The 13,502-nt window shown below is 37.5% G+C and overlaps 1 protein-coding gene across 8 annotated transcripts in view; it reads right to left on the reverse strand.

The window, feature by feature from the left end:
- ehbp1.L (EH domain binding protein 1 L homeolog) overlaps window positions 1-13,502 on the reverse strand; it is a 294,730-nt gene that overhangs the window by 191,768 nt on the left and 89,460 nt on the right. For 5 of the 8 annotated variants that reach the window (XM_041562642.1, XM_041562641.1, XM_018262832.2 and 2 more), the window contains exons 8-9: window positions 5,784-5,888; window positions 416-538 (exon numbers count right to left, since the gene is read on the reverse strand). In XM_041562642.1, coding sequence (XP_041418576.1) covers window positions 416-538; window positions 5,784-5,888 — 228 coding nt within the window. The remainder of the gene's footprint in view (window positions 1-415; window positions 539-5,783; window positions 5,889-13,502) is intronic. The other 3 variants (XM_041562645.1, XM_018262828.2, XM_018262831.2) reach the window with 1 other exon arrangement.

Genomic DNA, 13,502 nt, shown 5'->3' on the forward strand with positions numbered 1-13,502 from the left:
ATTTCACTTTCTACATCATACTAAACGTAAGCTCAAAGGTCAATAGCCCCTTTAAAATTATCACTGCTCATGCACAGATAAAACAAATTGAAGTGTTCATTTTAATTGGTTGGACAGAGGATCATTCCAGGACTCTGAAATACTGTTAGCAATTAGCAGAACTGCACAACAGAGGCAGAGACTCCCTGGCTATTCCAGTATTTCACATATGGCAAAAGGCACAATTAATAGCAGTAACATGGCTAAATCGGATACATACAAACCTGTTTTATAAATAAATAATTAAGATAAAATAAATAAATATTAAGATACAGACATGGAGACATGGATTAAAATTGCTCAATTTATGCTGATCACCTATAATCTCAGGGAATACATGTCAGCAACAACAGCGTCTCCAAAATTCAGTTTTTACCTTCCACGTCAGGATCACCAAATGGATTGAAATCGGTTGTGTCAGAACTTTCAAATGGGTTGGAACTGGAGTTCATCAAATCTCGTTCCTCTTCATCCAGAAAGTTTAACTTATTTATGAGTTCTAAGAACAAACAAAGAAAAAATTGAAATCCCCAAGGAGGAAAGAGAATGGGAAACATTTGCATGTGCACATTGTGGCTACACAAATTAAGCTCTGAAGTGAATGCAACAGTCAACCAAATGAAATAATCATGCCCACGTAGCACTGAAAGAAACAAATCATAACACATTAGGCATAACTGGTGTCTGAAATCAATGATTATTTTATAGCAAACTGATAATCTCAGGTAGAAAAGGCACATGCAGAATCAATGGTCCAGCAACTTCTAAACCTTACAGTGCAAACACAGACTGCAGATACAGAAAAGATGTAAGACGCACACACAATACATGCTGAATTTTGCATTGCTAGTGCCGCCATGTGCTTCACCACTTCTGAGGTTTTGTGGAACTTAAAGGAGAACTAAACCTTTACAATTATTATGGCCAAAAATGGCAACTTCTCTATATAATAATGATCCAGGACTTCAAAGTTGTCACAGGAACTCTCCATCTTGGATTCTGTAAGGAGTGTCTGTGACACTGCACATGCTCAGTGTTCTCTGGGCAGCTGTTGAGAAGCTAAGCTTAGGGGTCATTGCAAATCATCAGGCAGAAAATGAGGTTTGCTTGTCTTATAAGCTGATGCTACAGGTCTGATAATGAAATTCTGACACTAATTGCACTGGTTTTAAAGCTGCCTTGTACCAGACATGGTTCACATTTGAGTTAACCTTTAAAATGATGTAGACAGAAAGTGATATTCTGAGATAATTTGCAACCAGCAGTCATTTTTTATTATTTGTGGATTTTGAGTTAGGGCCTGAATAGAGAAAAATAGCAACAAATGTGTAGCCTTAGAGATCATTTGTTGTTTAGATGGGGCCAGTGACCCCCATTTGAAAGCTGGAAAGGGTCAAATGAAGAAGGCAAATAATTTAAAAACTATAAAAAAAAGAAATAATGACAACCAATTAAAAAGTTGCCTAGAATTGGATATTATATAAAACAGTAAAAATCATCTAAAAGGTGAACCACTCCTTTAATCAACTTTATATTGTGACATTTATATTCCATAGGATGCCTTCACTTTCCTTGAAACAGAATGCAAAGTGCAATTATGAGCATAATCGCAGCGTTCTTTCCCCAAAATGCACAATTTTTCAAGGCACAAATGCAAGTATTTAATCAGACACAACCGTGTCATTCTTTAAAATGGGTGCAACTGTGCATATGCTTCTTTGCAAGTTGGAAAAGGCAAATATGTTCGCAGTCTGTCCGGCATCAGTTCTGATGACATCTGTGCCCAATTGCTGCAACTATTGAGCTGAGGGGTGTCTGGAGCTGCCACCTGGTCAGGAGGAGACCGTATCTCCAGGGTTCGCACAGCACCATGTGTCAAAAGCTACAGCAGCGCTCAATTCAGAATGGAAGGCAGGAATGATGGATTGATTCTGAGTGCAACAATATGGAAGTTTGACGTGCAGATTTGGACGCATGTACCTTTAATACCTTCAATGAAAGATACCGAAGTGCAGATTTGGACGCAAGTACCTTTAATACCTTCATACCTGTGTCTGCAGTATATTTTGCATTAATCCCTTATCTCAAGTAAGTGACAGCAGCACAGAGCATATACAATGAATCAGCAGAAAAGAAGAAGGGGAGCTACTGGGGCATCTTTGGAGGCACATTTCTTCACTATTAAAATGCTGTGGACACCTTTGGGCTGGTACAAAACTCCAAAACATAATGTTCAAAAATTCTATCCTATACTTATTTAAAATTTAGTTCTCCTTTAAGGTTAACATTCAAGTCACTGGTTATAACATTCACAGTGATCAGAAGGGAAAATTGTACATTTCTCCAGTGGCAGAGCTGTTTGCCCAACTAACTCCCTCACTCCTTGAATAAATAAAAAAAGATGGTATAGTGGACCTTTAAATTCAAAACCTAATCCAGTTGCATATGCAAATTAGGGAATGGAAGGAGGAAAGAAAAATAATTTGATCCCCTTGATCACATGACCAGAAGTCACATGATTTTAAAGGTTCAGCTTCATGCTATTGGCTCTTGGATTCGGCCAAATTAGAATACTGAATCGAGCCTTCATTAAAGGGATTCGGTCATGATTTTTATTTCTAAATTACACTGTTTACTTTACTGAACCTGGCTGTTGTTTCTCCTACTCAATGTAACTGAATGTGTCGCAGTGGGACAGGGGTTTTAACAACCGAGTGCTGTTCCTAGATCTACTAGGAAGCTGCTAACTTGTGTTAGGGAGCTGCTATTTGGTTACCTTTCCATTGTTCTGTTGTTAGGCTGCTGGGGGGGGGGAGGGTTGGATAACACTCCAACTTGCAGTAAAGAGTGACTGAAATTTACCAGAGAACAAGTCACAAGACTGGGGGCAGCTGGGAAACTGACAATATGTCTAGCCCCATGTCAGATTTCAAGATTAAATATAAAAAAAAATCTGTTTGTTCTTTTAAGAAAAGGATTCCAGTGCAGAATTCTGCTGGAGCATCACTATTAGCTGATTTCCCAATGACATGAAAGCTGATCGCCTGTGCTAATCCACTTGCGGTCCTTCGATTTCCGAAGTTGCCCGAAGCTGCCTCACGAGGAAACTTCAGGCAACATTCTGAAATCTCCCCGAATCTGCCTGTCTGCCTCAACCCTTACAGGCCTATAATCTCCAGGCTGAGATTATGATCCCTTCTTTTTATTTTGGAACTACATCAACGTTCCTCCAATGCAATGTAATGAAAGTTTTTGTCGCCCATGCTTTAAGTCTGCAAACATGGGCAACAATATGTCAGAGAATGCCTTTGCATTGTTATCAGTTTGAATTAGGGTGGTAAAAAAACATGATCACCGGAAAATGCTTGTGAATAATACTTTAACACCATCTATTCATACTGACACCAATGCAAAGGTATTTTCTGACAGTTTCTAGTCTTGTCAAAAATAAACCAGCAAAACACAATGGGTAAATATATTCAAACAATTAAGATGTTGTCATCAGGCTAATTCATTTTAATAGCTTTAAAATAAAAAAAATCCCCCACAACGGTAGGGCGATGATCCATCGTGCGGCGCTTAATTTCTCCTCCATGCCTTCTATAAAAGATTGCCAGGGAGGAGAAATGGAGCGCCGCACAATAGATCGTCGTCCTGTCACTGTTTCTGAAGAGGAACGCAAGCAGAGAATGGGTAAGTCATTTCTTAACAAAGACTTTGCGCATTTAAAGTTAAAACTGCCTTGGTGGGTTTTTTTTTCGTTAAGTAAAAACGAATTTTTGAAGAAAAAAAAATGTTCATGTTACTGGTCCTTTAACTAAACATCCACAGGAAACAATGAACCCTTTTTATTGAACGCTATAAGTAGCAGATATTAACTGACCTGCTAGAAGCATGAGCAGGACCAACAAAAAGACAATTATCTGCTAAATTAAGCCTTTCCAAAATGTTTATGCACAGTACAAGGGAGCGGAAATTTAGATTGTGAATCAGAGACAGGCAAAACAAGTGACAAAGGCAAAGCTGGATTGCATTATCATACAGCACAATTCAGCAAAATTAATTCTTACGATTTTTTTTATCAGCAGATTAAGTAATGTCATAAATGGAGATCTGATTTTCATCTCTGTGACTTTGAAGGAAAACCGTCTTGGCAGGGCAAAGAACTTCCCATAGATTTAATGGTTATTGCCCTAATTCCCAGGCAAGGGCAACAGAACCAGCAGCTGTGGTGAGGCCTCGGAACATAATATATGTGTGCAAAGCTGTCCCCCAAGGTTACGGAGGCCATTTTGAGCTTTTCAAATGGGATTTCTGCCCTCATACTGCCATATGAGGAACTCCAGACAAAGTCAGAAAGTTTTTGGTTCAAGTATTAAAGGGATTCTGTCATGATTTTTATGATATAGTTTTTTTTTTCTAAATTACACTGTTTACATTGCAAATAATTCACTCTACAATGTAAAATTTAATTCCTGAACCAGCAAGTGTATTTTTTTTTTCGTTGTAATATTGGTGTGTAGGCGCCATCTCAGGTCATTTTGCCTGGTCGTGTGCTTTCAGAAAGAGCCAGCACTTTCTGGCATGCTGTTTCTTCTCCTACTCAATGTAACTGAATGTGTTACAGTAGGACCTGGATTTTTACTATTGAGTGCTGTTCTTAGATCTACCAGGCAGCTCTTAATTTGTATTAGGGAGGTGCTATCTGATTACCTTCCCATTATTCTGCTGAAGGGCTGCTGGGGGGGGAGAAGGGTGATATCACTCCAACTTGCAGTACAGCAGTAAAGAGTGACTGAAGTTTATCAGAGCACAAGTCACATGACTGGGGGCAGCTGGGAATCTAGCAAATATTCTAGCCCATGTCAGTTTTCAAAATTAAATATTAAAAAACCTGTTTGCTCTTTTGAGAAACTGATTTCAGTGCAGAATTCTGCTGGAGCAGTACTATTAACTGAATATATATTTTTCCCATGACAGTATCCCTTTAAGGCCTTAAAAATACTGGTTCGCTGATATCTGACAGGGGACTGACCCACCAGGTAAGGACCACATTGTATTTGCATAGGCCCTATTATGGTGCAATCCCTGTCTCATCAAATATCAGCCTCTATACTCTACCACTTGGAGGGATATATAGGCCTTCCATAAGTGAACATCGTACAGCAACTTCACCAACTAAGACGATCCTTTAGTACATGGCCACATTTTTCCTCTAAAAAGCTACAGAGACAAAAATACAGGCATTCCAGATTTTTGACAATAACTTTTCCCGGCTGGTTGGACATTAAGTTGTAAGATCATAACGCAGATATCTTCAGTATACAGACAACAAGCAAATACATAAATAATATTGGTAGCAACACTAAAGTGGAAAAAAGCTCAAGAGAGCAATGAATATTAATTATATCTACACTACACATAAAACTACATAAAAACACAGAGAACTTTAGATTTTTAAAATCCTCTACAACACGGTCATCATGCACAATGTTATTTACGGCCAACATAAGTGAGGGAGACACTGTATTCAGTTCATCCTGATTGTGGTCAGAAAGTAAACAGGACCTTTTTTGGCATAAAATGAGCAGAACCAGCATATATACATACGGACTTGGATGCACTAGAAATAACCACAGACAGTACTAAGGAAAGGCCACAAGTCAAACACAGGCAGAAAGTAAACAGTGACAGGTAAGCAGACAATGAGAAAACAGGATGAAAATAGAGCAAAGATTATAAACCTTCACAAGGAGTGGATGATTTAGCTGAAGGTAAATGTGGTTGCTTTATGCAGGGATCCTGATCTTCAGACAAGTTGCTCAGGGCATTCAACTGGTTAACAATTTCTGTAAACAGAAGTCAGTTCATGAAAGGTCTAAGACAAGTTATTACTGGGTAAACAGAGGGGTGAGCATCAAGCCCTGTTAAATAGAGAAAAGGGTTAGCAAGCAAGAAGTTAGTATAACAGAGCAGTCAGAAAAAGGAATATAAACAAGCAGAATGTTATGGAATATAACTTAGAGCTTAGTGCACATCATCTGATGGATCGCTAGAAAAGAAGTCTTCTTATAAAAACTATAGGGTGGCAGGTCAGGCAGATTAACTGTAAAAACATAAAAGAAGAAAAAGAGCAACTTCATGCAGATTCATGTTTTTTGTTGCATGCTATCACAGAGAATGTTACAACTTATTGTTTCATCTATTAATAATGTTTTAAATAGCAAATAAAGGGCAGGTTTACCTTTAAGTTAAATAATCTTTATTTATTTTTTTCTTTATATGAAGCTTTCCGGTTCAGTATTTCAATGGCTATGTGGCTACTAGGGTCCTGCTTACCCTAGCAACCATGTAGTAGAACGTACTTTGTTGAAAGATTAGAAATAAAACAGTGTGTCTACCAGGCAGCATTTAAAATGGTTTTCTGGAAAGAGGCAGGAGAACCGGGGATTCCGGATAATGGATCTTTCCATAATTTGGATCTTCAATCATAACCATTTAAACAATAAATAAACCCAATAGGCTGGTTTTGCTTCCAATAAGTATTAATTATATCTTAGTTGGGATCAAGTACAAGGTCCTGTTTTATTATTACAGAGTAAAAGGATATCATTTTAAAAAATGTGGAATATTTGGATAAGATAGAATCAATGGGAGAGAGCCTTTCTGTAATTTGGTGCTTTCTAGATAACTGATCCCATACCTGTACTTTAATTCATTAATGGAGGAATGTAATAAAAGTCGGTAACAGAAAAAATATTCGCAATGCGAAAAGTTATGCCTCTGTGCGAACAAATTTGCCTTTGTGTGAATTTAATACAGCTTTTGCGAACCCGGAAACTGTTTAGCGACCACTTGCGAATTTTATAGTTAGCGCCACTGCGCAGTGAATGTAATAAAACTCCTTACTGAAAAAGTTGTTATGTTTGCTCCAAAAGATTGCAACACCTTCAAGCACTTCTTAAAAGTGGGCAATGCGCAATTAAAATTCTTAGTGCGCAATTAAAATTCGCAATGTCATAACAGGAATAGTATTACATTGCGAAATGAGACTTTTCATTCTTATTTGTGCTAATTGTTTTGCTCTTTGTGCCCATAAGTGTCATATATCGTAGAATCTACAATAATAACACAAGTGTAACATAACATGCCACCAAATTTTTTGTTATTTGCCTTATTGTTTTACTAAAGGAAATAATAGTATGGGGGCCTCTACAAGGCTTGACTGATTAATATCTGGCCAAAAAAATTGGGCAGATATCAATCGTCCAGCTATTTAGGTCTGCAGTTTGGCCCCCGGAGCCAGTGATAATTATTGAAAATGTTATTCACGCAATAAAGAAAGTTGTTTTGAATTATATTCAATTTATTATGTAAAACCATTTTTCATTATTTGGCCAAATATTCTCTTAAATAATGCTTTTTTTTAATTCAATAATTAATTAAGGCAATTTACAATAACAATTGCTCTGCATGATTGACTACATCACAGTGTAGAATGAGCAGACTGAGACAGATAAAGTGACTGCCAGATGGACTTGGATACGCTAAAGTTCTGGGTAAATAGATCGTGTTTGAGTCTGTTTTAGAATATTTTTAGAGAAAGGGGATATGTCATTCTCTAAACAAACAAATCACTTGCCTGCAACAGTGGAAGCCAACAGCAACTTGCCAGGAGCTGTACTGCCACTTTACATGTGCCAGTAAGACGTGTCTGCCCTTGACATTACCCCAGTGTAGCCTTATCATGGCTTTATACACTTGAAATGGACTATTTCCATCAAGCTCTGTTAAGGGCAAATAGGAAAATCCAAGAATGAGTTGACAGCTCTTCAGGGTATTAAATATAAAAGCATAGCTAAGTGCACGTGTCCATGTATCCTTGTAGAGGAGAGCATTTTTATATTTATGTCCGGTCCTAAGACTATCAGTGTTCTGCTATTTCTATGCAGTATTAACTAACCAAAACTAAGGTAAGAAGTCTCCAAACTTTCTTTTATCTGAAAGGATTGGCACATGACCCTCTCCAGTCTGTGGGACCCTATTTAATGAAAAGCATTAAACATCTGTAAATCCATTAGTAATTATGGAGCCCCATATTATTACGTTAGTCTTCCCCCCCCCCCCCCAGGAGGCCACATTTATTTGCCCACTGGCCACCCGAGCTCCCTGGGTGGTGGGCCCTCGTAAAATGGAATCTAATGAAAATAAAATGGCCATCATACACACAGGCATACCCCTGATCAATCCCAGGGCCAAATCTCCACCTATGATCCATCCAATCCGTGCCTACTCACCACAAGCCCCACACATTTTGACCTGTGAATCACACTCTTCTATTTCAGGGTCCCACTCTGCCTTGGGCCCACACTTGAAGTACCCCCTGTAGCCCCTTACGACAGCCCTGAGCATCTAAACCTCATGCTGTGCTCATCTAGGGGAAACAGCTCTTAAAACGCATACAATCTGCGACCAGTCATATAAGTGGATAAAAAATTATTACAGAATTAGAGAACTGAATAACCAATGCACATTTCATTATTAGAGATTATTCACCTTAAAGGAGAATTCAACCCTGTATAAAAAAAAACCCCAGACCCCCCCTCCCTCCTCCCCCCAGGCTAACTGCCCCCTCTTTAGGAAATGCCCCATACATTTACTTACCTCTTGGGGTAGATTCTGGCAGCGGAGTTGCACGCATCCATCTTCTGGGTCCTCGGTAAGCTGACTGGGATTTCGGCGCATGCGCAGTTGGAGCTGTTTGCCGGTTTGCAACAACTGCGCATGCGCTGAATTGGATGGAAATCGACGATCTCCCAGTCAACTTAACGAAGACCCGGAAGATGGATGCGTGGAACTCCGCTGGCAGAATCTGCGCAGAGGGGTAAATATAACGTATGGGGCATTTCCCCGGGGGGCAGTTGGGCTGGGTGGAGGAGGGAGGGGGGTCTACCTGGGGTGGGGGGGTATGGGTTTTTTTTTTTAAAAAAGGGTTGAATTCTCCTTTAAGTTAACTTTTAGCTTGCTATAGAATGGACAAATCTTTGCAACTTTTCAAAGGAGCTCAATTTTTTATAATTTATCATTTTTGAATTATTTGCCTTTTTTTATGACTCAAGTAACCCAAAAAACTATTGATCTGTGAGGCTACAATGTTAATGTTATGGTTATTTTTTATTACTTTCCTTTGTATTAAGGCCCTCCCCCCTTTATTATATTCCAGTCTCTTATTCACAACACTGCATGACTGCTAGGGTAATTAAGACCCTAGCAACCAGATAGCTGCTGAAATTCAAAACTAGAGAGCTGCTAAAAAAAAGCTAAATTAAAAAAAAAGAGCAATAAAACATGAAGACCAACTGCCTTTGGTCATATCATTCTCTTTATCAAACTTAAAGTTATTTCAAAGTTGAACAACCCCTTTAAGTCTGAAATCTCTTGCTTTGCACTATTAAAATCCCAACAAACAATTTGCATCATAATAAAGGAGAAAATATTTTGTGATTACAGCAAAAATATACTGGGAATTTCATTGAAGAAATGGCCTGAGTGTCTGTATAAAGGAAAGTATTCTGTAAGCTTCATAGAGACAGGGACTGATGTAAATGATCTAACAGGATTCTATAAAAGTATATTTGCACCTAGGCTTTTAACCCGGACAGCCCAGTTTTCAGAAGGGCTGCCCAGGTCAAAGTGTCAAAGTGTGAAAACACACGCACACAACTAACTTGATAGCAGGGCAAGAGAAGTTTACAGAGCTAAGACAGTATGATGTACCCAAATTACTTGTGAACCACTTGAAATCTACAGCAGGTCTCGACTTGAAGGCTCTGAAAGCCAAAGTGTTTATATTTTGTTTTGAAACACCTACCTATTGAGCTGCCCATCCAAATGACTATAGCATTCCTCTGTTTTTTTCTAACTACATGTAATAAAATTCAAATCTCCTACTCCTTCCCAGAACAGGAAAGCCTCAAATTACTATCCTTTATCCATCGTCTGGGAACAGACTGATCTTATGCTGAAAATGTATGTTAACAAAATTTATGAAAGGGTTAGTATAATAAACATACACATACATTAAATGGAATTGCATAATACTATTTAATAACATATAATATGTGGGATGTTATTATGCAGTTTTGCACAGATAATAGTAGAGAAGATCTCCAATTTAGAACTTTTCTTGCTCACATGAGAAACCTATGGCACACCTCTTTGTACAAAAAGGTCTGGCCCTCTCTGGTTTACCAAAAATTTCTTGGGGTCACATTGCAGCTAGATGATTAAAACACTTTCTGTATTTTCCTCTGTTTATCTGTCTGTCTATCATTTATCATCTTTCTATCCATCTATCATCTATCTATCCCACTATCATCAATCCTCTATCATCTATCTATCCATTTATCATCTATTTAGCTATTCATCTGCCATCTATCATCTAATATCTATTTATCCATCTATCCATCTATCTACCCATCTATCCATCATCTATCTATCCATCTATTGTCTAATATTTATTTATCTATCCATCTATTGTCTAATATGTATTTATCTATCTATCCATCTATCTACCCATCTATCCATCATCAATCCATATATCATCTATCTATCCATATAGCTATCCATCCATATATCCTCTATCTATCCATCTATCATCTAATAACTATTTATTTATCCATCTATCTGTCATCTCTCTATTCATCTATCAATCTATCAATAATCTATCTATCTGTCCATCTATCTATGTATCTATTCTTAATCTATCATCTATCTGTTCATCTGCATCTATCTATCTATCCATTGTCTATTGGTCTACCTGTGTCTCTTTATAGTGAGATATTTATTATATATATCATTTGGAACTAGTAATGATTAAAAGAAAACTGGAGGCAGAGAAATAAGGGATAAAAAAAACTGGGATAGCACCATAAAACATGTTCCCCACTGCAGATTTCCAGTTGATACCAGCATATCCTGGGTATAACTATCCAATTGGTCATTATTTTTGACTTCAGCTACTTACAGATGATGACCCACTTCCATACCTGAACCACACATTGTCTGGTCAAACGGGAGATACCACAGTATAAAGAAAGAACATTACGAGAAAAAAGTAAAGCCTGAGACCCTACAGTTCTTTTTGAAATACAGCTTCCGGCATCTTCTAGAGAAGAACAAACAGTTACGGACCACAGGCTAGATCTCCTTGCTTTACAGCTTTGTTGTGAAGGCTGCTGCAGTTTCATTGGTAAGCTGAGCATGGCGTGGCCTAGCAGTATTGCTCTGTACAGTACCACATTTTTCATACACACTGAGATTAAGGATACATGACTGACTATCTCGTGGCACATTTTCAATGGATAAAGACATCAATTAGTATCACTCAAACGATATTGTTTGGTAGCCAAAAAATCTGACTCCCATAAAAATGTCAAGGTTATTCAATGAGATCCCAGCTCGCAGGGAAACGCCAGCTATTTTATTGATGTTTCTACTATATGTCAGATGGCACTGCTAATTGTTCTGTTGTGAACATTCTATTACTCTGATTAGCTGGGCACACCACACATTGGTTATAGATAGACAGGCAAAAGAAGGATTACAATAATTGCTCACACCCTAAAGAAACACACCTATAAATTATTAGGTGTCTTCCCAAAGAGAGCATATGCAATCACAGGGTAATAGGAGTGCAGCTTTAATAGCCCGTGGAAAGTTCATGAATGTCACATTAATAGAAGCACGCAAGACCAAATACCAACGTTGGCATAATAGCACAGGGGTCGGCATGCTCACTTCCAATAACTGGCTACAAACTACTTGTGCATTTTGGCCCCATTTATTTACCCCTTTGCAGTGCTCCTCTGTAACACCATTGAACCCCTAATTGTGCATCGTTACGGACAATTACTTTTTAAATTAAATTTGGACTTCATCAACTTTTCTACATGGAACAAATTAATAATAAAAGACTTTTAATCTTGTAGACAAAATAAATATCTAAGTAAGTTTGCAATTTTATATTTTATCTTTGTGGTTTTCCAGACGTCTCATTCTGATTGTGGTTATTTTGTTTTGCTTATCTGTTACCAACCAGTTCTAACAAAGACATTCACAGCTAAAGGAATAAAACAACCGGCTAAAACTTGGAACATCATTGGCTAGAACTAAAAGTACACCCTTATATACAAAACCCTCTGCTCATTCATTATACCCAGGTATGGAGTAGGAGGGCCATGCTGACATAACAAAGAAGGTATGTTTTTCTTGTATGGGTGGGGCAGTAAATTAAAAGGCACAGGGTTGATGGTCGTGGGAAGGGGGCTCCAGCCATATTTTAGAATACAAGAATAGGATCAGTTATCCAGAAAGCTCTGAATTATGGGAAGGATGTCTCCTATAGACTATTTTAAATAAACTATTCAACATTTCTGGGGTTATTTATTAAAATCCAAATATTAAAATCTCGAAAAATTAAAGTTTTTTCACTAGAAATGCAAATTTTTCGAGGGGAAAAAAAACTTGATTTTTTTTTGAGATTTATAATACCACAATGCTACAAAAAGACTGAATCCAAAAATCCTCCATCTCAGACCTGTCAAGGTCCTGTATAAGTCAGTGAGAGTCGAAATTATCTCAATTTGATGTTTTTGTGGTCTGCGCAAAACAAAAAATTTTTCAGGGTATTTGGGCAAAAAACACCAAAAATCTGCGCAATTCGCAGAAAAAGCCTGAAAAAATTTCAGCATTTCATGAAAAAAGCCTGAAAAATTTGAGCGATTACTGTTTTTGCTCGATTTTATTGAGTTTTTTTTTATCAGATTAAATAAATTTTTTAAATTAATAAATTGGCTAAAATCGGGCATGGGAGTTTGGTTGTGGTTTTTTTTTAAAATAAAATATGAGATAAATTCGGATTGTAGTAAATAACCCCCTTTAAGATATATTCCCTTTTTCTTTGTAATAACAAAACAGTACCTTGTAGGTGACCCCAAGTAATCCTTATTGATGGCAAAACCAGCCTATTGGATTTGTTAAATGTTTACATGATTTTTAACAGATTTAAGGTATTAAGGAAAGACCCCTTATCTGAAAAACCGCAGGTCCCAAGCATTCCAGATAACAGGTCCTATACTTGTAATAATAAAACATATCCAGGAAGTTAAGATAAAATACTTCCTTTTCTATAAAATAAACTCCCAGAGAAATAATGGTATACCTATTTGTAATAATATCTTGTCTTTGTTTTAAAACAGCAAAATAAAAATACTGAACCTCAATAGGTAGGGCAACAGATGCTGTAGTTAAAAAAAAAAAAAGCAACAACATAATTTTAGGATTTATCTTACTCAAGGGCCAAAACCTAAGCCACAAACCCTTATAGAGTCGAGTGGCCCAACGGACAGCCCTTCCCCACAACATGGTCAAGATACTTCAGGATCTTAATGGTAAAAAACCCT

This window comes from Xenopus laevis, chromosome 5L (genome assembly GCF_017654675.1).
Source record: "Xenopus laevis strain J_2021 chromosome 5L, Xenopus_laevis_v10.1, whole genome shotgun sequence".
Lineage (NCBI taxonomy): Eukaryota > Metazoa > Chordata > Amphibia > Anura > Pipidae > Xenopus > Xenopus laevis.